Source organism: Molossus molossus, unplaced genomic scaffold, assembly GCF_014108415.1.
Source record: "Molossus molossus isolate mMolMol1 unplaced genomic scaffold, mMolMol1.p scaffold_m16_p_2, whole genome shotgun sequence".
In the NCBI taxonomy this organism is placed as follows: domain Eukaryota; kingdom Metazoa; phylum Chordata; class Mammalia; order Chiroptera; family Molossidae; genus Molossus; species Molossus molossus.
Window position 1 is genome coordinate 7009462 of NW_023425355.1, and position 26427 is coordinate 7035888.

The window sequence follows — 26427 nt, forward strand, 5'->3', positions numbered from 1 at the left end:
TTCTTCCTCTTGTTTGCCTGCCTCGTATTATAATTCATCCACTTGTCTTACTGCCCATGATGGACAGCACATTTTAAGTAATGGGATTGTGTACTTATTATCTTTGTATGGAGCCCTTCTCAAATATGAATCAAATCTGTTGAAATTATTCTCAGAACAGAGCCAGGGCCAAAGGGTAGTAGTAACAGGGAGGCTAATGATCATTCAAAGGAATAAAGACCTTGTGAAGAGATTAGAAGTGACCACAAAAGGCACGCTTTGGAAGACTTAGGTTCCCTGTTTCTAAGAGGGCTCAAGTAGAACATGAGTGGGATGCTATTGTGGGGGTTAGTGTAGGACCCTAAAGTCCTATTGCCCTTGATTTTCTGCATACTTCATTTCCTTTGCCTCCCTCCCCACCCCATGAGTTCTGTGACTCCAGCTCCCTTAGGTCACCTCAGCCCTCTATCAGGGCCAAAGGGAAGCAGCCATCTGTGTTCAACAGACTGAGGACAGCCCTGGGAACGGATCCCGAGTCTGACAGTTTCTATAGCCCATGTCCACCGAGTAGCAATGGGCAAAATAGTTCACAGTTGTGTACTGCTTGCAAGTTACAAATTGTTCTATCGAAATCTTGTGTCACTCTCATTACAGTTACATGACCTGCACAAATGAAGCTTGGAGGTGCATAGGGAAGGTATCATGACTATTTACCAGATGAGCTAAATCAGGTTCAGCAGGATTAAATACTGCCCAAGGGCCTAAAGGTTCAAATCAGTGCTCTTTTCCTTACACATATCACCCATACCTCCCGCTGTAATTGCAGGACTTGGCCAACTTGGTGCAGTCCTTAGGTGGAAATATATAGCCACACAATACCTATATAGCAGTCCCCCTTTATCCACGGCTTTACTTTCCACAGTTTCAATTACCCACGGTCAACCATGATGTGAAAATATTAAATGGAAAATTCTAGGAATAAACAATAAGTTCTAAATTGCATGTCATTCTGACTAGCATGATGAAATCTCATGCCGTCCCACTTGGTCCCACCCAGGGCATGAATCATCCCGTTGTCCAGTGTATCCATGATGTATAAGCTATCTGCCCATTACTCACGTAGAAGCAGTCTTGGTTATCACATTAATTCACAGTATTGCAGTGCTCGTGTTCAACTAAACCTTCTTTTACTTAATAAGGCCACAGACACATAGTTTTATTAGAGTATAACTGGTATATGCCTGGGATAGAACTGTTAGGTCATATGGTAATTCTTTGCTTAAATGTTTGAGGATCTGCCAGAATTTTCCAAAGTAGTTTCCCACCATCAGTGTATGAGGGATCTGATTTATCCTCTTCCGTGGCCACACTTGTTAATTCTAGTCATCGTAGCGAATATGAAGAGCTTTCTCATTGTGGTTTTGATTTGCATTTCCTTGCTGACTAATGATGTCAAGTACCTTTCCATGTATCTAGTCAGCCCATTTAAAATGTTGGGCTATTTGTCTTTTTATTTTTGAATTCTAAGAATTCTTTGTATGTTCTGAATGCAAGTTCCTTATCAGATATGTGATTGGCAAAAACTTCCATTCTGTGAACTCTTTTCACTTTCTTTTTTTATATATGTTTTTATTGATTTTTTAGAGAGAGAGGAAGGAGGAGAGAGAGAGAGAGAGAAACATCAATCGGCTGCCTCCTGCACGCCCCCTACTGTGTTTCCTTCTAAGAGTCATATAGTTTTAGCTCTGACATTTAGGTTGTTGATTCACTTTTAGTTAATTTTAGCAAATGATTGAAGTAAAGTTACAACTTCATTCTTTGTATGTGCCTATCCAATTGTCCCAACACCATTTGTTTAAAAGACTATTATTTTCCCATTGGATGGGCTTGGCATCCTTGCTGAAAATCAGTTGAATTTAGAAGTATGGTTTTATTTCTGGACTCTCAAATCTATTCCATTAATCTATTCTTGTGCCAGTACCACACTCTCTTTATTACTGTTGCTTTCTAGTAAATATAAAATTCAGGAATTGCGAATCCTCCTATATTATTCTTTTTTTCCTGAGACTGTTTTGGCCATTTAGGGTTCCTTGCAATTCCATATAAAGGAAACACAGGAGTAAACCTTCATAACCTTAGATTTGGCAAAGGATTCTTAGAGATGACACCAAAAGCATCAGCAATAAAGGAAAAAAAGTAGATAAATTGAACTTAACACTTTTGTAGTTCAAAGGACATTATCAAGAAAGTGAAAAGAGCCCGGCCATGTGGCTCTGTGGATTGAATGTCGTCCCATGGACTGAGAGGTCCCAGTTTGATTTCCAATCAGGGCACATGCCCGGGTTGTGGGCTTGATCCCCATTTTGGAGCATGCAGGAGGTGGCCAATCGATGTTTCTCTATCTCCCTTCCTCTCTCTCTAAAAAAAAAATCAAAAAAAAAATCAGTAAAACATACTTAAAGAAAAAGAAAGTGGAAAGAGTTCACAGAATGGAAGTATTTGCAAATCATATATCTGATAAGGAGCTTGCATTCAGAACATACGAAGAATTCTTACAATTCAGTTACTTCCCTGCCAAAGTAATTTAAAGCAGGTACTTGTGAAGTCACCAGGACTAAACCAGATTTAGTCCTGAAGTTTGGGGCATCTAATCCAGCATAGCAGTTTTAAAAGGTAACTTAATATTTAATAATACAGCTATTTGAGGTTAAATCCCTTTTTGATATATAAAACTTACATAAACCAATTTCTCATTTCTTCTACTATTTGGTGGAATGAGATTCCATAGCGGAGAGTTGTCTAGATAGCTGAAGTGTAAACCCAATTCAATATTGAAGGTTTTAAAGATTTAAACATTTTTATATAAAAACTTATTTAAATATGTATCACACATTTTCCTGCCTTCTTAAACAAAATACATTTGATTTAAATCACTTTCTTGACAACTTTTGTGGATGGCTGTGGTTAAGCCACTTAATGTTTTTAGGCCTCGTCCAGCCAGTGTGGCTCAGTGGTTGAGCACCGACCCATGCACCAAAAGGTTTCTGGTTCGATACCTGGTTAGGACACATGCCCAGGTTGTGGGCCCCATCTCCAGTGGGGGCATGCAGGAGGCGGCCAATCAATGGTCTCTCTCATGGATGTTTCCATCTCTCTCTCCCTCTCACTTTCTCTCTAAAATCAATTAAAAGACAAAAAAAAAAATGTCTTTGGGCCTCAGTTTCTTCATCTACTGAATAAGGGATTAGACTAGCTGAGCTCTGATTCTGCCATTTTATTTTTGATTCTCAGAAAGCTACAGCATTTTAGGTAGAAAAGTATGCAGCTACTTGTGTCCTGCATGGAATGGGGACTGTAGGAAAAGGAAACTGAAACAGTTCTGAATTTAGCGAGACTGCAGTACAGGCAAACCAAGTAGGAGGGCAAAGCAGCCCCTTGCAACTAAAGCATTGCAGCATCGTCTCCCTTCTGTGGATGGGACCTTTGGCCACATCTGCACTGGTTTCTCCAGTTAGTCTATGTTTTCAGCCATCCCTAAGGCTGAGGGCAGTCTCCATATGCTCTCAGGGCTTCAGTTCCAGTCATCTCTATTCCTTAAGACCCAATAGGCAGCTGCTGAGGGTGCCACTTATCAGAGAAGCACCTTGAAGAAAGTGTATCAGAGTGCTTCCAGGATTTCTGAAAACAGTCCAGGCTCACCATCCACTTGGGTGACTTTAGGAGAGGTGGAGTTCCTATCTTGATATCTGCTGAATGTAAGGCAGTATGCTAGGAATTTTTGGGTGCTCATACCAACTCAATGAGGGGGGCATCTCTCTTTCCGTTTTACAGATGTAGAAACTGAGTCTTGGCGAAAGGGAGTGGCCCGCTCAAGGTCTCAGTGAGGAAATTACAGGGCTGGGTTAGAACTCTAAGATTTGAAATAAAATATAAGAAGTAGGGAAGGGTAGTCAGGTAAGCTGTTCTTCCTCTCTGCTGAGAGAAAGGGAAGGTGAGTGGTCTGAGTCAGACGGGATGACTAGCGGTGAGCCCCAAGGAAGAAATCTATCACCACCATTATCATCTTCTTAAGGAGCTTTTATTTTTTTTTTCTTTATTGATTTTAGAGAGGGAGGAAGGAAGAGGGACAGGGAGATAGAAACATGGATGAGAGAGAACATCTGCCTCCTGCATGTCCCCCACTGGGGATCTGGCCCACAACCTGGACATGTGCTCTGACCGGGAATTGAACCAGTGACCTCTTGGTGCATGGGTCAGCACTCAACCACTGAGCCACACCTTCTGGGCATTAAGGACCCTTTAAATCACTGGTTGACTATGGCTTATACCCATGCAGTGGATTGCCCTAATTATCCTTCTACAGAGAGAAAAATCTAGAAAGCAGCTCATCCTCTACCAGAACAATTTTGGGGAAAGTATGTCTTATTCCCCCAGGGCTCACTGACCACAAAGCCCATTCTCTTCCCCTATACCACCCTGGAGTGTGTGGGTGGGGGTGAGGTCATGAACTACTAGGTCATTTTCCAGTTTTCTTCCAGGCTTGACTCTCATGCCCTCCTCCCCTAGAGTACCAAGTACATTGTTAGTGCCAACCAAGTGCTACTTGTGTGACTTCTGTCAAGTTTCTTAGTCTTTCTGCACCTCAGCTTCCTCAATTGCAAATTTGAGATAATAAGAGCACCAACTTCATTGTGCAACTGTAAAGATTCAGCTAGTTAATACTTAAGAAATTGCCTAGCACAATGCCTTTTACATAGCAAACATTCACTAAATGTTAGCTGCTGATAAAAAAAACCAAAATCAGCCCTGACTGGTGTGGCTCCGTTGGTTGGGTATTGTTCTGTGCACCAAAGGCTTGCTGGCTCAATTCCTGGTCAGGGCACATGCCCGGGTTGCAGGCTGGATTCCCGGTAGGGGATGGGCAGGAGGCAGCCCATCAGTGTTTCAGTCTCACATTGATGTCTCTCTCCCTCTTGCTTCCTCTCTCTCTAAAAATTAATAAAATATTAAAAAAATAAAGTAAAACGTAATCCTGGAAATTGCTCATTGATTGGTGTGCTGTGCCAGACACTGTGTTTTACTTTAATGAGCAGTGTGGGTGGTGATTAAGGATGACAGGCTGAGCAAGAAAATGTTTTATTCTGAAAAAGAAAAAAAAAAAAGATGTTATTGATCCCATTCTAGAGAGTTTAATCGGGGGCAGCTACTAGCAGAGAAGTACCAGGGTTTGGGGATATTCAGGGCAGAGACCATGTTCCAAGACGTACACAGATTTTTGCTATTTTAATCCCCAGCATACCAGCTGAATCTCAACTCTCTCAGTGTTTGTTCAGTGATGCAATTTCTTTCATCTCCCTGGTTTACGCACTTTCCCTTAATCCCTGATTCCTACATATCTCGTGGAGTGACGGGTAGTCACTGCCACCTCCTCCTACCACTGAGAGGGCATAGGGGGAGGGATGGCACTACTGCAGAGTCTCAGGAATTGAGACGTCAGACCTTCCAGTCCAGCGGGATTAAGTGTGGTCCTCAAAGGGCCCGGATCAGACTCTCTTGAGTGCTTATTAAAAATGTGTGTTCCTGAGCTTTATCCCAGATCCGCCTAATCTGCCTCCCTGGGGGTAGAGCCCAGAACTCTGCATTTTAAACAAGTCCTGCTGGTGACTGACCGGGTCCCTGAAGTCTGAGCACCACGGTCGGTGCTAAGCTCCTGTCAGGGATCCTTCTGCACTGGCACTGCTCCAGATGAAACTGGCTTTTTCTCATATGTCAGCATCCACAATAAATGAAGAAGGAGCCACTTAAAATTCCAGTTTATCACTTCCCAATGTTGCTCCTTGTCCAAAGTCTACTGTGTAGTTTGACACATCCTATATGTCTCTTTTATGGCGTTTACAATAAAAAATTGCTTTCACAGAAAAAAATAAAACATCACAAGCTCTGGCATGAAACAGACCCAGTTCAAATCCTGGCTCTGTATGACTTTGGGCATGTTGCCTCTGTACTCTGAGCTTTCTTTTTTGCATTTAAAATGGGGATCATATACTTCCTACCTGTGCGATAAGGATTAGTGAGATGAAATATATAAAGAAAGTGCTTATTTCCAGATCTTAGCTGTTGTAAATAGCCTTGCTTTGGAGACGGCATGGAGGGACCTGGAGAGTATTATTCTAAGTGAAATAAGCCAGCCAGAACGACAAGTATCACATGATCTCACTTATTTGTGGAATATACTGAACAAAATAAGCTGATGAACAAAATAGATCCAGAGTCATGGAAGTAGGGAACAGACTGCAAACCTTGGAGGGAAGGGGATGGGGGTAGGAAGAGATAAACCAAAAAAGGTATATGCATATATGCATAACCAATGGACACAGACAACAGTACGGTGATGGGGGGATCGGGGAGGAGGGTGTCAAAGGAGGAACATCTATAATAAATTAAGTATTTAAACAATTTAAAAATTACGTAATACAGTAAAAAACAAAAAGAAAAATCAGAAGTTACAAAGGGTTGAGAAGCACTGCTTTAGAGAACCTGTGTACTTAATTTGAAATACCCAAATAAATTCTTTGATTCAAATCTGAAAAAAGAAATAGAGTGATTAGCTCAATGATTGATTCAGGGCAAGTGCTGATTAATCATTATCACCCTTATTGTGTTAGGCTTCCTCTCATTTAACACTCACAGTATCTACATGCCACAGAAAGCTGATTGCAAGATTGCTTGGTATTTAGAACTGTGTTCAGATTTCAAGTGAGTTTGGGAGCGAGTGCCTATTGACCTAAGCAGTTCTTGTATCATGCAGTGGCACCTCGGTAGAAATTATCAATGAATCATCTTTCATTATCCTACTTAAGGCTCCTAAGGAAGGAGGCAGGCACAGGAAAGTAGGCATTGAATCTGGCACCACATGACCATTGTTCTTGTCCTAGCTCTGCCACTCATTGCCTGTGGGACCAGGAGCCTTTAACTAGATGAATGAAAAATGTTTCCATTGCTAAATTGAACAGACTGACAGATCTCAGAGGGGAGGAGAGCAGGAGGAGGGGAAGCGGTCACCCAAAGAATATATATGCATATATGCATAGCCCATGGACACGGACAGTAATGTGGTGAAAGTCTGGGGTGGGCAGGAGCAGGGTGGAGGGAGGCAAAGAGGAGGGGATAGGGGACATTTGTAATGGAGTCAACAATTAAAAAAAGAAGAGAAAAATGTTTCCATTGCTAAATCTTACCTATGTGTGTGGAATACTTGGAATGGTACAAATTAGTTCACTCCCCTAAGTCCCATGGTGGCTATCTATAAAAGGGAGCCTTAAATACCCACTTTAGAGGAATGTAAAAGTGGTGAGCTTTTACCTGCACCTATGCAAACTATTACTTGCACCAGGGGTCAGCAAACTTTTTGTAAAGGACCAGATAATAAGATTGTAGGCTTTTGAGGACCGTGCATTCTCAAGTGAAACTACTCATTCTGCTTTTGTAGCACAAAAGCAGCCATAGAAAATATGTAAACAAATGAGTTTGGCTGATTGCCAATAAAACTTTATTTACAAAAACAGATGGCAGGCCTTTGTTTCCCAACCCCTGATTTATATCCTCATTCGTGAGCACCTACTATATGCCAGAAACCTAGTAAGCACTGAGGATAGCAAAGTAAACAAGACCCAGCATTTATCCTGAAAAAAAGCTTATGGTCTTACAGGTGAATCAGGCACGTACATAGGTAATCAAAACACAGGGTGATACCCAGCTGGTATGGCTCAGTGGATTGAGGATCATCCCATGGGCTGAGAGGTCCCAGTTTGATTCCCAGCCAGGGCACATGCCCGCATTACAGGTTCAATCCCCAGTAGGGGGCATGCAGGAAGCAGCCAATCCATGTTTCTCTCTCCCATCGATGGTTCTCTCTCTCTCTCCCTTCCTCTCTCTCAAAACAAACAAACAAACAAAACATATTTTTATCCTTACCCGAGGACATTTTTGCATTTATTTTCAGATAGAGCAGGAGGGAGAGAGGGAGGAAAAGAGAGAGAGAGAGAAACATCGATGCAAGAGAGACACATTGACTGGCTGCCACCCACACAATCCCAACCGGGGCCTGGGATGAACTGCAACCGAGGTACATGCCCTTAGCAGGAAATGAACCTAGGACTCTCTGGTCCGCGGGCTGATGCTCCAACCGCTGAGCCAAACCGGCCAGGCCAATAAAAATATATTAAAAAAAATACAGGGTGCTAAATGCTTCACAGAGGCACGAATGGAGTGTGTTTGCTCTGTGACAAAGGAGGCCCCTGTTGTACGCTATAATCATGGTTCTACTTCTGTCTTAGGAAGAGTCTTTTTGGTCCAATGACTCTCATCAAATTTATTGAAAAAGGTTTCACCTCATAGATGCCTTTTGTTAATCTTAATTCTTTTGCAAAACTCTTAGAAAACGATGCTTAGAACAAATTGGGTTTTCTTAAAAAATACATTTTTCCTGTGTCCGTTTTCCATAGGGAAATTCACCTTTGTACCCTTCCGTTTTGTCAGTGGATTTCCTAGAAACACTAGGGCAAGGAGAGAAGCAGAGGAGGGGCACTGTGGTCGGGCCTGCAGTCTGGAAAGCCTGGCCCTCCTCTTTCATTTAGTAGTTGTGTGCTGGGGGCAGGTCCCTGGGCCTTCCTCATCCTCAGTTACTCTGGGGCAGCAGCTAGGTGGTTTGCAACATCCCTTCTGGCTCTGCAGTTGTGATTGTGCATAATGTGCAATGTGTACCTGGCTTGCTTTTCACTTGAATTTTCTGTGCTTCAGTTTCACCCTGAAGCACAGGGTGGAGTGGACTAGGGGATCTCAGAGTTCTTTAGACATTAGTTGTGCTTGCCCGGCTGGTGTGGCTCAGTGGTTGAGCATTGACCCATGCACCAAGAGGTCGCCAGTTTGACTCCCGGTCAGGGCACATGCCTAGATTGTAGGCCAAATCCCCAGTGGCGGGCATGCAGGAGGCGGCCAACTGACGTTCTCTCTCATCGATGTTTCTGTCTCTCTCTCCTGCTCCCTTCCTCTCTCTCTAAAATCAATAAAGAAAAATAAAATAGAATAAAAATGTTAGTTGTGCTTAGAGGCTAAAACTAGCTTTTTACAGGGCATGTTCTTTTTTGGGTTATACTTAGAGCAAAACCCAAGGGGAAGGGCTCTGACCAGGTGAAAAAGTGGGGAATGTCAAAGTCCTGAGTTCACCTGCTTGATTTGGGAAGGCTTTCTATAGGAGGGTTATCAGGTAGAGTGGGCATCTCCCACCAACTGCCCTCCCCTCCTCTGGTCCCTGGCACTAAGAATATCCAGACACCTTTTTTTAAGGAGTCTAATTCTGCTCTGTGGCTGTCAAAGGAAGTCAGAAGGCAGGTAGATTTGTGTATGCATCCTCTGTGTGCAAATAATTCTATCTGCACCTTAGCTGAACCATCTTTAAAATGGGGAGGACAATGGTACCCACCTGATAGGTTGTTGTGAGAACTAAGTAGATAAAGAAAATCTTAGTTCAGTGCTTCACTAATTAATGCTAACTGTTGTTATTATCATCCTGAGTTGTACAGACAGCCTACTTGGAGGAACAGAACTCATGGATGAGGGTGTGTGGAACAGAGGTAAGGGCCTTTTCTGGCCTGGGAGGCAGGAGGACTAGGCTTCTTTTCTTGGTCTGGCTTGTTGTGTGACCTAGGTCAAGCCTCTGCCCTTTTTGGTCCCATTTTCCCAAACTCCGTAATTTTTCTCATTTCTTCCAACTTGAACTTTTTCTGAGTCATACATATTCCGTGCAGGCTGTACACAGGAAGGACACGGAATAAAGGTGTGATCCAGGTCAGGTGGAGTGAACCTTGAAGACAAGAGCAGAGAAGGCGGAACAAACAGGCCCTGAGCAAGTAAGCTGATCCCTGGCCAAGCCACCAAGAAGGCAGAAACTGTCTTTGGGACTCTGGGTTCTGCCCACTTTCCTCTCCTTTCCTTTCTCTCCCTTTGACTATCAACCTGCCTTCTTGCCTCTCTCCCTCCTAGTAAACCCTGCTCCTAGGCTTTGCAGGGCAGAGGGACAAAGAACATTGGATAGAGTGAGCTCCTGGATCTAGTCTCTGCTATTCTGAGAAGCATTCTTGGGGACCCCTAATCTTCTGTCTGCCTCACCCCAGCCCGAGCACCTCTTCCATCTACTGTCTCCTCCTTCCTCCCCTCTAAGCTCTCAGTGCCCTTGCCCATACCTCTGTAAGATCACTTATAAGGCTGTATTGTAATTGTTTTTGTCAGCCAGTCTCTCCCAGTAACCCGTGAGCTCAAGGGACTAGCTGCATGTGTCTGTTTCATCTCAGTGGTGTCCAGCACCTAGCTGAAGGGTCAGTGCTGAGCAGGTGATCTGGAAGGCAAACTCACAACCTGCTGGTTTCCCAAGTGAATGGAGGAAGCAATGAGAGAGGGAAGTATAGACTGGATTCCTACCTGCTGCTCCCTTGGCTTTGTGGCTTAGATAAGACAAGTGTCTTCTCTGGATCTCCAGTACCCCCTCCCCGTAACATGAAAGGATGGATATGATGGAATTCTGAGGTACCTTTTAGCTTTCCCTTCTTCTTCTCCTTCTTCTTCTTCTTCTTCTTCTTCTTCTTCTTCTTCTTCTTCTTCTTCTTCTTCTTCTTCTTGAGGGGAGGGGCTTTAAAAAATATATATTTGCTCCGTTGTCAAGATCTGATGATAGTAACTTTAAGTTCTGTCCCACTCAAGTGTATTTGTATTTAAGTAGGAATCAGGTTTTCTTTGTACACAAGATAAATTGTAATATTGTGATGTCCTTCAATCAAGATCCTAATGATCTGGTGGCTCAGTGGTGACAAAGTATATTCTATGGATTTGATCGTGGAAATCTGTAAAGAATCCTATTTTTGGCTTTGCCTAATCTAGCTCTTTTCTCTCTCTGTCTCTCTCTGTCTCTCTCTGTCTCTCTGTCTCTCTGTCTGTCTTTTTCTTTCTCTTTCTCCCCTTCAGCTTGAAATCCCTGGCCAGGCCTTCGTCTGGGCCTTGGTGGCCCCATTCCTTGCTGTGACCATGGAGACTGTCACCAGCTGCCAGGCGGCCTCCCTCTCTGAGCTGGTGCCCAACGGTTACCGGGTTCAGGTCTTCCCACGCTTCCCTGAGGTAGAAGGCCTGGCTGGGGAGGTGGAGCTGGACGATTCTGAGCAGTGTGGCCAGGGTGACTTGAGTCCCAAGGAAGAGAGTGGTCAAAACAAGAAGAAAAACAAAGTCAACAAGATCTGGAATTTTATGAGCCGCAGAAAAGGAGCCTCCTGTCCCGGGAAGCGACCCCAGTCGATGATTTTACTGGGAGACACCTCCAAGTCATCAGAGTTGAAACCCAAAGTCACGTTAATGGATCGAATGAAGTCAATCAAAAGGCTGAAGTCTTCCACGGGGGCCTCTAAGAACACTGCTCCTAGGAGCAGCAGGGCCCAGGAACCGCAGGAGCCCGCAAGGAGCTACCGCCTGAGGAAGGCCGAGCAGACCGCCAAGCCCTTCCGCCATTCCTATGCGGGCCACACCGAGGTCCTGGAGCCCTTCCTTGCAGAGGAGCAGAGGCTGGTGCGCGCCCCCAGTGGGGCAGACCAGGAAGTGCTGGCCTTCAGGGCCCCTGGTGCTCCCGAGGTGGGAGACCCCTGTGAGGAAGAGGCCCCAGAGCAGCCTGGCGGCAGAGGCAGCAGGGGGGCTAAGAGCCATCTGAAAAACATGTTTCCTGGGGACCATGAGGCCCCCCACCTGTCAGTGGGAAAGTCCACAGTCCAAGAACTCGAGGTCACCATCGAGGGCTCCAGCTTGGAAGGGAACATGGAAGGCGGCTACGGGGAGAGTCCTGGGCACCTGCGCCGAGACAAGGCGGCTCCTTTTGGTGGTGTTGTCAGGTTCTTCAGCAACATGGCCGAGGTGGCCCGCAAGTGGCGGGCTTTCTCCAGGGAAGATTCCCAGGTGGGCCGCCGCCGCCGTCGCCGCCGTGAGGCCTACTTGGTTCGTGACAGCGAAGGCTTCACCCTGGAGGGTGCTGCTTCCCAGGACTCCTTGCAGCTCGGCTTGCCCTGCAAGTCCCCGGAGGCTGTGCCCTGTGGCGGTGCCATCGGGAGGCGCCAGCTCGGCCACCTCAAGGCCTCACAGGCCTCGTGCACCTATGAAATGAGCATGGAAGGCAAGGAGATGGTGGGCCACGCCCTCGAAGGTCCCTGTGCTACTGCTGCCTTGGCCTGGGCATCCACCTCTACTGCCTTTGAGTTCCAGGATGACCCCACGCCGCCGACAGGCTACAGCTGCCACTACACTGGTGCCTTCAGCAGGGACTGCTCCTCCTCTGAGGAGCTTGAGGAAGACACCGAGACTGTGGTCAGCTTCCTCAAGGAGGATGACAGTGCAGGAGAGTCCCCTGAGCTGGGCACCTGTGCCAGGAGGTTCACCACCGAAGCTGTCGTGGAGAAGCTGGAGGAGACGGGCAGCCAGCTGGAGGAGCAGGAGGCCAGCAGAGGGCCCGTGGGGTCCAGTCGGGCGAGGCAGCCCCACAAGTCTGACTTGGGTGTGGGTGCAACAGACACGGAAAGTGAAGCCAGCAAGGCCTGCACTGCAGTTGCCAGTACTCAGGTAAGAGGGGAGCTGTCTTTCCAAATCACCAATTGCAACCTGCGGGACCCCAGGCATCAGCTAAGCTCCCATGCCCTCTCCACAACCCTACCTTCCACCAGGAATGCCCTGCAAGGAAGGCTCCCACCAGGCAGGCACCTGGCTCTTGACCAATCCCAAATCCCTGGGCAATGTTTGCCCCTTTTGGGGGCTCGATTCCTGCAGTTGTGCCTCAGGTCAGCCTTGAATCAAAATGGCAGCCCTGGGAGTGGCACCAGAGTGACTGGGGTCATTTAATGGTGTCCAAGACAGCCATCCTGTGGGACATTTCCCCTCTTTCCCACCCTCCCCTCCCCCACCACCAGGAGCTGAATCCAGAAACTGGTATCAAGGAAAGCCTCTAGGCTGAGTGTCAGATGACCTGGCTTTGTGCCCGATTGTAGCACCCTGAGACAAATTCCTTCACCTCGCTGACCTCAGTTTCTCTGGAGGGAAGGAGGCTGGCTGGGTGTCTCAGAGATATCTGACACCTCCTTGTAACAACGCTTTGTCATTTGACCCGAAGAATGTAGGCAGAGGACAGCCCAATAACCTTCTCCCATCATTCATTGTGTGATAGCTTTATATCCATTCTCTTACAGGTGCTATCACACATATTGTTTTCATTTCATTCTTGAAGTCACCTGATGAGGTGAGAGTGATTTTCCTTATTTTACCAGTGAGGAACAAGCTCAGAGAGGTTGAGTGACTTATCCAAAGTCATATAGATTGTGATACAATTTGGATTCAAATCACGCATTTCACTCCAAGTCTAGTGCTTTTGTCTAGCTGTGAATAGTGGTGACAAGCAGGTGCTCTCTACAACCCCATTCAAAGGCAGAGACATGTGCTACAGTTGTAGTAAGAGGAATGTTCAATAAACACCAGAAGGGATTATCTGGCTTTGAGACTTAAGAATGCCTTTATAAGGGGGTATGTTATAGTTTCTCCAGTAATTTTAGGGCAAAGTATTTTTAAGGGCAGTTAATGAAAAGTCTCCTTCCCGGTTGTTGTGGTGGTGGTGGGGTGGTCTAGCTTGATAGTTCTCAACCTGTCCTGTCATCTCTCACATCCCATTTTCAGAGAACTTGGCCCCTTCGGGACAGAACCAATAAGCCCGCTTTTTCTGAGAAGGACATTAATATGTTTACAAGCATTCTCTTCCTACCTGTATCATTTTTGGTAAGCTTTGAGGACATAAAAATTGACATAATACTGGGAGTAAATTTCATTTCAGCAGTTTTAAGACCAACAATCAAGAAAGCAAACACACATACCTAATGATTCCATTAGCTGATCATTCCAGTTGGGTACTGCATGTCCAAGGCTGCCAGGCGCTAGGAAGAGGTGCACAGGTGACTACAGCTCCTTGCTGCGGGGCTGTGTGGACCAGGCATGGCGGTGCCTTGTGCGTTCTTTAAAACACAGGCTTTGGAGACACCAAGGCTTGTGTGTGGTGACTTGCTCTCTTACCTGCGAAATGGGACAACACATTTGCCTACCTTCAAGAGGGCTGTTGTGGGAGCAGTTATCGTTATTATTGAAATTTGGTAAATTATCAATAACTGTGAACAACACGCAGTCAGAGAAACAATCCAGTCCTATAGCAGCAGCTAGTGAACAGGGTTGAAGGATCACTGTCTGAGGTCAGGAAACTGGCTTCTACCCCCTACTTGTTTTGTGACCTTGAGACAGGTCCTTCCTCTCTGTGGGCCTCAGTTTCTCCATTTGAAACAAGCTGCATAGTTAATTCTCAAGGATCTTTTTTTCCTTGCTTCTCTCTAGTTCTTTCCTCACAGCTTAGCCTATAATTGTCTCCGAGTCCAGTGACAGACTCCTTGCCCATCCAGTGGCTTGTTTCAGAATGGTTCTCCTTGGCAGGCTTCTTGTGCCCTCTGCTGGTTGCTAGGAGATGCTGGTTATCTTTCCTCTGGGTGTTAAACACCAGCCCAGACAGGCACTGAAGTCCAGGGAAAAAACAAAGTGGAATAGGAAAGCTGATTGTCGGGACACATTTGATATAGGTCAGGGGCCCTGTTGACCATTTGGTCCAATCACTTTATTTTCCACATGATGAGGACACTGAGTCCCACAGAAGGGAAAGGATTTCCCCTGACGAACAAGAAAGCAAAAGTCAAGTAGGTACTCAGAGTTCCAGTCTTGGCTCTGCCACAAATCCTACTGACAAACCCCCTTCTCCTGGATTTTAGCAGTCTTCTCTGATAACTAGAAATCCTCCTCCTTTCATCAGGTACCTTGCAGATCTATTATAAGGTTAATCTGAGATAATGGATATGAAAGCAATGCATTGCGTAGCAAAGGTCATAAGTTTGCAGCTCATTATATGCAAATAGAGGTGAAAAACCTGGTTCTTTTGTGTTTCCCAGGGAAACTGGGCTTTGGCCAGCTTCCTCCATGGTGTTTTATTTTTGAACTGTATTCACCCAACCCTCCAGAACTAAGCGGCTCCTAAAGCTCTCACTGTTTTGGCACAGAATTGGCTGGGGTCAAGTCTTGGGCTGCTCTGGTAGCCCCAAGAAGAAGTGCAGCTTTAAGGGCATGATGTCAGAAGGCAGGGATGTGCTCTCTTTAGAGCCTTTCATTTCGGGACATTTTTAAGGGTCAGAGGGACTGAAACTTCTCTGTGCCTGACTCCTGCATTAATAAAATGAAATTTATTGATGGTAGCTATTCTGGGCAAGTAGGAGGTGATACTTCATTGTCATTTTAATTTGCATCTCTCTGATGATTGATTAGTGATATTGAGCATTTTATATGTCTCTTGACCATTTATTTATATGTCCTCTTTGGAGAAGTGTCTTTTCAGATCCTCTGCCCATTTTTTAATTGGATTGTCTTCCTTTTGTTGAGTTGTATGAATACTTTTTATACCATTAAGAAATCAACAAACAACAAATGCTGGTGAGGATGTGGAGAAAAGGGAACCCTAGTACACTGATGGTGGGAATACAGACTGGTGCAGCCACTACAGAAACCAGTGTGGAGTTGGCTCAAAAAATTAAAAATGGAACTGCCTTTTGACCCCATGATCCCACTTCTAGGAATATATCCTACAATCTTGAAACTATGATCAGAACGAGTATATGCACTCCTATGTTCATAGCAACGCTATGAACAATTGCTAAGATCTGGAAACAGCCCAAGTGTCCAACAGTAAATGAGTGATTAAAAAAACCTGTGGTACATTTGCACAATGGAACACTATGCTGTAAAAAACAAGAATCTTACCTTTTGAGACAGAATGGGGGGATCTGGAGAGTATTATGCTGAGCAAAATAAGCCAGTCAGAGAAAGACAAATACCATACGATCTCAGTTATATGTGGAATCTAATGAACAAAATAAACTGATGAATAAAATAGAACCAGAGCCATGGAAATATGGAACAGACTGATGAATCTTGCAGGGAAGGTAGGAAAGGGGCAAGGAGAGATTAACCGAAGAACTTATATACATACATGCATAGCCCATGGACACAGACAATAGGGTGGTGAAGGCCTGGGGCAGTACAGGAACCAGGTGGAGGGGGCAATGGGGAAAAATAAGGAGGGCATCTGTGATACTCTCAACAATGAAGATAAAAAAAATAAAATGAGGACAGTGATATTAATAATTATAGCTAACATTTACATAGTGGTTATTATGTGCCCAGATACTGTTCTCAGCATTTTACCTGTATGAACTTATTTTATGAAGTTAGGGATTATCTTTAAAATGAGTATGATAGTAATACCTACCTTACAGGGTTGTTGCAAAGATGAAATGAGTAAATACACTACGTGCTTATATAACAGTGTAAGACTGAGAATCACTGCACAACACATGTTAGCTATTTGCATTAGTTATTAAAAGCAAATGTCAAGACTGTAACAGTGTAGTGGGAATTAGTAAAATATCAGTGGAGGGAGGAAGGAGAATAGGCATTCTCTTTTAAAAAAAATTTTTTTTCTTTATTGATTTTTAGAGAGAGTGGAAGGGAGAGGAAGAGAGAGACAGAAACATCAATGAGAGAGAACATCAATTGGCAGCCTCCTGCACGCCCCCCACTGGGGATCAGGCCCACAACCTGGGCATGTGCCCTGACCGGGAATTGAACTGGCAACCTCTTGGTGTATGGGTCGATGCTCAGTCAGTGAGCCACACCGGCCAGGCGAGAATAGGCATTCTTTAGATTTGTTCAGGACATTATACTTTACAGAGTGCTTTCCCATATATAAGTTGATTTGCAAAATTACTCTAATTATAATTGTCATTATTATTATTGTTATTCTCATATGACAGATGAGGGACTTGCGGCATGATATACGAGGAACAAAACATTGAAGTTGGAGTCAAAATGCCTAGTTTTATTTATTTATCTATTTATTTATTTATTTATTTATTTATTTATTTAGTTAGTTAGTTAGTTAGTTAGTTAGTTATTTGGTTAGTTAGTTAATCCTCACCAGAGGATATTTTCCCACTGATTTTTAGATAGAATGAAAGGGAGGGAGAGAGAAACATCGATGTGAGAGAGACACATTGATTGTTGCCTCCTGCAGGACCCCAACTGGGGCCCGGGATCAAACCTGCAACCAAGGTACGTGCCCTTGACTGGGAAGCGAACCTGAGACCTTCTGGTCCACAAGCTGATGTTCTAACTTCTGAACCAAACTGACCAGGGCCAAAATGCCTAGTTTCAAAGTCCTGGCTCTTTTACTTGATTGGATGTGAGATTTTCGATAAGTCATTTAACCACTTTGATTGTTGGTTTCCTTCATGTGTGACCTGGATATCAGACGTCTTTCCTGATTCCTTCCTAGAGTAGAAAGAGAACATAGATATATTGAATACCCACAATGTGCTTTTATTTCTGTTCTTATTTGATGCCCCAGTGCCTCTGCTGTATTGATCACATAATCGCTCTCCTTGTGCTATGCTTCTGCCTACAAAGGATGCTCATAACCATACTCAGAAGCAGCTTAGGTAGTGGCTGTTTTCCACATTCACAGCTGAAGGGACTGAGCCTTGTCTGAGGGTACACAGCAGACAGAGGTAGGTGTGGGGTCAGGACACTTTTGTCGGTGCTGTATCTACGCTGCCTCTCACTCCATTCTAGAATCTCTTGAGAATTACTGAGCCCAATTTGCTCAGTCTTTTAGCTGTTGTACATTTCAAAGCTGTTGGCACAACCTATGGGCTGTAAAGGAAACTACAGGCAGGTTTTGCCAGATTTCCAGCTATGCTGGCCTCTCTTCTCTGCCCCCCCGCCCCATTAATCCCTACACACACTTATGGGTTTAGCTTCTTCCTAGTGGCCCCCTGGCAGAGTGCAAGGCAGGGGAGGGCAGGGCACTCCCTGAGGTGGCCACTCTGCTGTGGGTTCTGTTGTCCAGACCCTCAAGAACACTGGACAAAGAACAGGAAAGTCCAAAATGGGTACTATATCAAGGTGTTTCTGGACACACCAAACTGTGAACTCAGTGCTCCCGAAGCTTCAATTTGGACAGCCAGGTAGTAGATTTTCTTTAAAGACATCATGGGCTACAGAAAGTATAACCTTAGTTCCAGCTGGGCCTTAGCTAGAGTACAAATGGTGCCTTCCACCTTTCTTTTTTACCCTCTTGCGGCTCTGGGGACCCCTGCCCCTGTCCTGTAAGCTATAAACTGCTTAGTGCTGGTCCTGCCTCAAGTGGCAGTTTTTCTGTGTTGGGTCGAGTTGTGTCCACCCAAATATCTTCGAGTCGTAAACCTCAGTTCCTGTGAACTTGACTTTATTTGGAAATAGGGTCTTTGCAGATGTAATCAAATTAAGATGATGTCATACTGGATTAGAGTGGACTCTAACCCAATGACTGATATCTTTGTCAGAAAAGGGAAATTTGGACACAGACGAAGACACAGGGCCTCAGTTTCTTTTCCCCGTAACCTTTGCTATGTATAAGGATGAACTGACTTTGGCAGCTGGTCTCTGCCCTTGGAAATGGAGTTAGTAAGTGGGCAGAGACCCTTCCTTGGGTCACCCAAACTGTTGACTGCTCCTCACATCCAGTCCCCTTAGGGATGAATGGGACAGGTGAAAGAAATCTGTACTGTGTTCATGGTAGCTTAGCGGTGTTAAGGAGGAAGCTGAAGGATGTAGGGGCCCAGGAATCACTTTTATCTTGTCTAGAAAGACAGCATGGCAGGTCTGTAGTCACCTAGACCCAACATTTACAAGTTGCGTGACCTCTTGAAACTCACATATCCTTTCTGAGCCTTGTTTTCCTTACTGTAAAGTGAGCTGCTGTCTACCTTATGGAGCAGTTGTAAAGACTGAATGAGATAGCATGAACAAGTATACTTAGCAGGACATCTGATACATACCAGGCATTCCGCACATATCTCACAGATGTTAGTTCGTTTTCTCTTTTTCCACTTGGTGGTCAGGATTATGGAAAAGAAAGAGGAATTTGGGATGAAAACAGCTGTCTGTGTTAATATCAAAAGAGAGAACTTGTACTTGGTCTTAAGGTATTCTTTTAGCAAGAGAGGCTCTCTCTCTCTCTGTCTCTGTCGTCTCTCTGTCTCTCTCTCGCTGTCTCCCTCCCTCCTTCCCTCCCTCAATCCCTCCCTCTGTGCCCCCCTCACTGTCTCTCTTACAAACTTTTTAGTACTTTATTATAAGCTTTATGTACATTATCTCATTTCCTCATTCTAGCAACTGTGCAAGGTAGATATTATCACTATCCCTTTTATGCAGATGTGGAAATTGAGACTCAGACAGATGAATTCATTGGGCCCAGTTCTCACACTGAGTAAAGGTTAATGTCTATAGCAAATGCATACTCCTCACTCCCCGAATCCCGCTACAAATTAAACACACACAAAATATCCAAGAAAGGAGAAACAAATAGATGCTATTTCCTTCAATCAATTGACCAATTTCCATATTTTCTACTGCCTGATGTCTTTCAGGCTCTTGGTAGCTGGATCTTTGCTTGTATTTATTGACGACACATGGTAACCCTGCCTGGATTCGGGTACTGGACCAGATGATATTTCAAAGGGGAAAGCTCTGCTATCTAAGCCAAGTGTTGGCCTTTTCCCCACCCCCCACTGAGCTACTAATTCTGATTCGTTTCCTTTGCAGGCTTTCTTTCCCCCAGCTGAACCATCACCAAGAACGCCACCTCTCAAAATCCTCCTGGCAAAATGCCAATCTCTGCCCATCTCACAGAGCATCCCCTTGGAGCTGGATCAGATGTACTGGAGGAGACCCAGGAAGCTTTGCACAGGTATGCCTTTTTATGCCCTGGTTTCTGTCCAGGACATGTCAGGCAGGCCACAAGCATGGATAGACTGTGTTGACATGTACCATCCTTCCCCCCCCCCCCCCGGTCTCTCTTCTAGTCCTTTAATACCTTTCCTCGTGGACATCTGGAAATCCACTGTTCCTGATGCCTTGGTACAGACTTTCCCTTGTCCATGTTCTTCTTTTAAAATGCAAATATCTTCATTTGGAGGGCCCTTTAACTCTGAGCACTTAAATATCTCACCTTCCCAAGGCCTTATTTTCACCCCAGACCCTCTGTACCTAATACTTTCCAGGTCTCATAAGCTCTAGTTCCTTCTATCCTTCTCCTCAGTGTTCTTATATAACCCTCCTTGTCTCAAAGGGGCCAGTCCCATAGTCCCCAACCCCATGGGGTCATCTTAGCCCTGCCTCTCTTGCATCTTGCCTAGACTTAATCTTTGTGAGTCTTAGGTCCTTCCTCTCCCTCACTGACCATGGAAGACCCCTCAAGGCTCAAGGCAGCTTTATTTAAAGCACTCAAAACCCAAAGGCTTCCTCTCACCAACGTATCAGTTACCTCCCACAGCTGCAGGGTTATACACCTTTTTAGACTCAGCCCACTTGTCCTGACTGCCAGATTCTTGTCACTCAAAAGTAAAGTTCCACTTTCTGCTACAACTGGCTGAATCTATGCTCTCTTGCCCATGGGCCTAACACTATACCTGAAAGTCCCCATGGCCCACCCCAGGCCTTTTTACAGAAGCATAATTTTGCATAAACACTAAGGACACACGAAACCTCACAACATTACTTTCCAACGTTTTCTATAGTCTCTGCAAACTCTGTGTGCCCTGGTTTCACTTCCCCACACCCCAAAGTTTTCTTCAACCCAAAGGCTGCTCTAGACTTGCTACTTCTCTTCTCCTTTCTCTCTTTCTCTTGTTTTATATATATTTTTCTTTATTGATTTCAGAGAGGAAGGGAGAGGGAGAGAGAGATAGAAGCATTGATGAAAGAGAACATCGATTGGCCACCTCCTGCATGCCCCCCACTGGGGATTTGGCCCACAACCTGGGCCTGTGCCCTGACCGAGAATTGAACCAGCAACCTCTTGGTGCATGGGTCGACGCTCAACCACTGAGCCACATTGGCCAGGCTCTTCTTTTTCTTTTTTATTCTCCTTGCTCCCTATGTGAAGGCTATAAGGGATGCTTTGGCTCGAGCTTATTTCCAGTGCTGCACTTCCTTGTCAGCCTTGCCAGCATTCTGGAAAACACGAGCCAAAGAAATCAGAGGCTTGCATCTTTTGTAGCATCATCTCCCTCGGAAATATACAGAAGCCAGAGACGTGGTAAAAGGAGAATAAAGAATTCTGGAAACAGGGAGCTAATTCTTCTCTGTCAGAACAAGGAGGGTCCTTAGACGGTCCTCTTATTTTGTGAATGGACAAACAAGCTCAGACAGGGGAAGGGACTTCACCAAGATCATAAGTCAGTTCATAACAGAATTATGACTTAGGGCTTCCACCTCCTGACTTCCCACCATGCTAGAGTGTGGTATTAACTCCAGTTCTAGAGCAAAGTCTTACTATTTGGGTTGCCAAGCCTTGGTTCCGTTCAAGCTCCCCTCTCCTGGGACTGCCTGCCACATCCTTCCCACCTAAGGCAGCCGCAGGTGCTGGATGCAAGCCAAGTCCTCAAGGCGGCAGAAGATGCCTGCCATGTTTTCTAAGTCCTCTGCCTGAAATAGGGCACTCTCCCAACCCTCTGGGAGGTCAGGGTATCTTCTCACAGCTGTTTCCCTCCTCCCTCCCTCCCTCTTTGGAAATGAGACCAACCCCTGGCAATTCAGAGACTTTTTAGCAGCTGCTACCACTCCATTGCCAAGTGCACCAGAGTGCCCTGCAGCCTTCTGGTTGTCAGGAGTAGATAGATGCTCGCTTCTTCGGGGGAAGGCCCGGCAAGGCCAGGGTTAATGCCTACCTGGGGGACTGCTCTGGGCTTATTTATAGGCCCTGGGTGGGAAAATGTACCCCGAGACTGGCACAGGTCCTACCATCACCTCAGCAGTCGCTCTCACCTCTGGAATAGAAGTGGCTCCCACGTTGCAGCTCTGCTTGTCAAGGACTAAAAATATCCCTAGAAAGGAGGATGACATCAGAATCCCATTTGGGAAACCGATTGTCATTCAGCTCTTCTTATATCCCTGACCCTGCTGGCAATGGGACCCAAGGATTCCATTCCCATTATGTATACGCTTTCCGTCCATCTTGCTTAGAGCCTGAAGGAATTGAGTTTGTTTTCTGGTGCTCAGCCTCTGCCTTTCTTCTAATAGTCCCTTTGTCTCAGTTCTAATCTGGAGGTTCCAGGGCAGACCTGTAGAGTGCAAACCAAGTTGAGTGTAAGACTTTGGAGTTAGATAGAAACCAGGTTCAAAGTTCTGCTCTTCTACCTTGGGTAAGTTGCATAGCCTCTCTGGACCTCAGTTTCCCCATCTGAGGAATGAGAGGCTGTGTAACATCTGACTCACAGGATCATTGTGAGGATTGAGTGAAGTAGAATCAATGGGTGTCCCTGCCACAATTTCTGACACACAGGGGTGCTTGGTGATGGTAGGTTCCTTCTCCCTTCTGCCCCTCACCAATTCCTTATGCCCAAGGACTTCCCCCACACGCACACACACTGCTGTTGGGCTCAACCCGAATCTGCCCTAGGACGTGAGCTCCTTCCTCTCACTATGTATTTACTCACTCAGTCATTCACTCAGTCATTCACTCACTCAGTCACTTGCTCACTCACTCAGTCACTCACTCAGTCAGTCAGTCACTCACTCAGTCACTTGCTCACTCAGTCAGTCAGTCAGTCAGTCAGTCAGTCAGTCAGTCAGTCACTCACTCAGTCACTCAGTCACTCAGTCATTTACTCACAAATACTGATTGAGCAAAATTAGAAGGTCAGTGGAGTTTGCCTTTGTACAGCCTGGTATGTTGGAAAGGGCAAAAGTTTTAAAGTCAGACATACCTGGATATCAATCTTGGCTCTGTCACTTAGTAGATGTGTGACGTGGAATAAGTCACTTTGCCGCTTTGAGACTTGGTTTTCGTATCTGTAATATTTAGGTCATAATTTGAACCTCACAGTCAGTGCTTTAAGTTTCAAGCGGACTAATCAACATAAAAGTGCTTTATAATCTCCGAGGTGCTATAAAACTAGATTGGAATGACAAAAATGGCAATAAAAACAAACCACCTATAGAGAGGGTTGTATCTTATACCTACTCAGGCCCCTCACATACAGGTACCTCGTTTCCTTGCACTTCACAGATGTTGCATCTTTGTACAAATTGAGGCAAGATCCTCCACAAGCAAAAAGATCACGACTCGCTTTATTGTGACACTCGTTTTATTGCAGTGCTCTGGAACCGAGTCCACTATGTCTGAGTTGTGCCTGTAGTTGACAGTCAATAAATATCTGTTGATGCCACTATTGGAATTCAGTATCTACTTCTGAAATAAAGTAGTGGAGGCTTCTTGTACTGGAAAGGACTAGCCTCTCAGAGGCAGCTAGAGGTATCCCCATGCACATGCCATCCTGTCTGTTGGCTGAGTTCTGCTCAAAGCACTTGAAGCGTGGCTGACTCACAGGGCGGTTTTGGCAGTGACATTCCCTGAGGCGCTGTCTCTCCCAGTAGGTGTGGCTCTGGGTTGGTGTGGATTTAGAGCAGCGATTTTCAATCCTTTTCTTCTCAGGGCACACATAAACTAATTACTACATCATTATGCTGCACGCCAAGAAATGTATTGTATTTTTTGCCGATCTGACAAAAAAATAGGTGTAGTTTTGATTCATTCACACCGAACAGTTATTGTTGTGTTGGCCGTTGTCATTTTTTGTATATGACAATCTAAGGGAAAAGAAGTCCGTGTTCCTGACTAGTCAGGTAGTGCATGTTTTAAACATTCTGGTGGCACACGAGTGTGCCTCTTGTGGTACACCAGTTGAAAATCACTGATCTAGAGGGTTGTAGGGTACAGCTAGAAGAACCTATCACTGCTTATTTGAATGTCCCTGGAGCAGTTGGAAGGCATCTTAGACAAGACAATGGCTTCTGAGCAGGTAAGAATAAACTGATATATCTTTACCTGTTATTTGAGTATTTCTCCAGTGATGGAATCATTTAGCCACTTTTGATACTGAGCCAGGTGTCAGAAGACCTGAATTCTGTTGCTGGGTTTCTGTATATACTTGTGTGTGGTCAGTTCAGTCATTCCTCTTCTGTAAGCCTCAGTGTGTTCATCTCAGAAATGGAAGCAGCGCTGTTTGGCTGTTCTGAGAACACAGATTTCACTCAGGAATTGGATCTGATTAGATAGGTCCTTGGTTTCTCCTCCTATGTTTCTTAGACACATCCACTGCTCACATTCCCTTTTAACAGGTAGGTTATGGAAAGGGATGGAAATTTAGAACTCTTTACATTGCTCTGGGAAAGTATTGGGAGGGGCAAGACATTAGAGCTATTGGTGGAAACAACATTTTGACAATATTTGAATATTTTGGAAAAAAAACAAGCTCTTCATGTTATCTGAGACTTTAAGTACTAACGAATTGTCCAGGCCTGGATTTCCTACTTTGTAATTCCAGACAAGGGCCTGAAGTTCTTTCCCAAGATATTCCCTGAGCAATAAAAGAAGCTCCAGGGTAATTCAGATACTCGCTTTGGATTTCTTCTTGACTAATGTCAGCCCCCTTTCCCCCCATTACTGGCCTCCCACAAACATAACCTTCCTTTCCATTCACCCATCCACCTCAATCCTGGGGGTCCTAAAAGGCTGAAAAGGTGACCCTTAGCCGGACCTCTGTGAAAGGAACTGGGGTCCAGGCTGGCCAGTGTGGCTCAGTGGTTGAGCGTCGACCCACGCACCAAAGGTCACCGGTTAGAGTCCCAGTCAGGGCACATGCCCAGGTTGTGGGCCCGATCCCCAGTGGGGGCAATGCAGGAGGCGGCCATTCGATGTTCTCTCTCATTGATGTTTCTATCTCTCTTCCTCTCCCTTCCTCTCTCTCTAAAATCAATAAAGAAAACAATATTAAAGGAGCTGGGTCTGGATTCAGTCTAAAGCAGCAGTTCTCAACCTGTGGGTCGCGACCCCTTTGGAGGTCGAATGACCCTTTCACAGGGGTCGCCTAAGACCATCAGAAAACACATATTTCTGATGGCAATTCATAACAGTAGCAAAATTACAATTATGCAGTAGCAACAAAAAGAATTTTGTGGTGGGGGGCTCACCACAAGATGAGGAACTGTATTAAAGGGTCGCGGCATCAGGAAGGTTGAGAACCACTGGTCTAAAGGGTGTTCTCTCACCACAGGTAACTTGAACCAAGGCTCCAAGACACTAGAAACCTGCAAGAACATTGCTGGATACTGGAAGCCCCAGGGACCAGGAAACAAGCAAGTTAACGCAGTAAGAAATCTTCCTTATTTCCTTTGGAACTTGCCAGATCTCCAGGACCATTTCTTTCCTCTAAGCTCTCCTTTTTCTAGACATATGGCAAGTGCTGGCGCCTCCAACGTGTGGAATGGAAGCAATTCTTAAAATGGGGTTTTGAGCTGTTTTATGGCTACATCAAAGTTGGGAGCATTTCCCTTTTTTTTCCACCGAGGTTAATTTTTTTCTATGAGATAAATCAAGACATTTTTATGGCTTCTATACAGGCTGCCGCCACCATTGTCTTTGGCTGCCTTTCCGGTGACAGATGGGAGAGGTGTGAAGCTTTAAACCCTGGGTACTTTGGTTTTCCTTTATTACATCCTGCAGGTTCATGATCAACTTCAGTGCTAACTGGTGGCATATTTATGGGCATTCCCTTGGAGAAGATGTTTCATAAATGCTGATATGATAGCTGGTACTTAGTTCAGTGTTAGCTGGCTTCTTTACCTCCATGTACTTACAGTCATGTCTACTGAGTATTTATGGGAACCTTTCTAAATGTAGCTTTCTTGCTGTATCTCTGCGCATGTGCATGCCTGCCCGTATATGCCTACGTATGTACCTTTACCCATCTACGTGCCTGTCAAAGTATTTTATGGGTGCATGTATGGGTGTCCCTGAATATGACTACAAGGCTTTTTTTTTCAAACTTAACTCTCTGCTTGTGTGTGCATGCCTGTGTGTGTGTGTGGGGGGGAGGGCGGTGCTTGTGTGTGTGTATTTTCTACCCTTTTGTCTGAGTGTATCTTGGATGTTTTGCCATCTGGTGCTTTGTTGTATGTGTTTGGATCTATGGGCCTGCCCATTAGCATCTTTTTCCTTGAGGGTGTGCACAGATGTGTCTGTGTCTGCCCGAGTCAGTCTATCTGAGAGCAAGTGTATTTGGACATGTAAGACTATAGCTCTGTGGCTAAAGCCTGGTGAGCAATGACAGCTGGTAATGCAGCCCCCAGAGATATCTAGCCTAGTGGCTTAGCTTCCCCTGCTACCACCCTCCCACTACAATATTCCTCTTGGAA

The 26427-nt window shown here is 45.1% G+C and overlaps 1 protein-coding gene across 1 annotated transcript in view; it reads left to right on the forward strand.

Moving 5' to 3' along the window:
- The first annotated feature begins 12573 nt into the window (after positions 1-12573).
- ARHGEF9 (Cdc42 guanine nucleotide exchange factor 9) overlaps positions 12574-26427 on the forward strand; it is a 235354-nt gene continuing 221500 nt past the window's right edge. Inside the window, exons 1-3 of the mRNA XM_036271154.1 lie at positions 12574-12624; positions 19774-19918; positions 25287-25381. Of these exons, the coding sequence (XP_036127047.1) occupies positions 19885-19918; positions 25287-25381 (129 nt within the window). The 5' untranslated portion in view covers positions 12574-12624; positions 19774-19884. The remainder of the gene's footprint in view (positions 12625-19773; positions 19919-25286; positions 25382-26427) is intronic.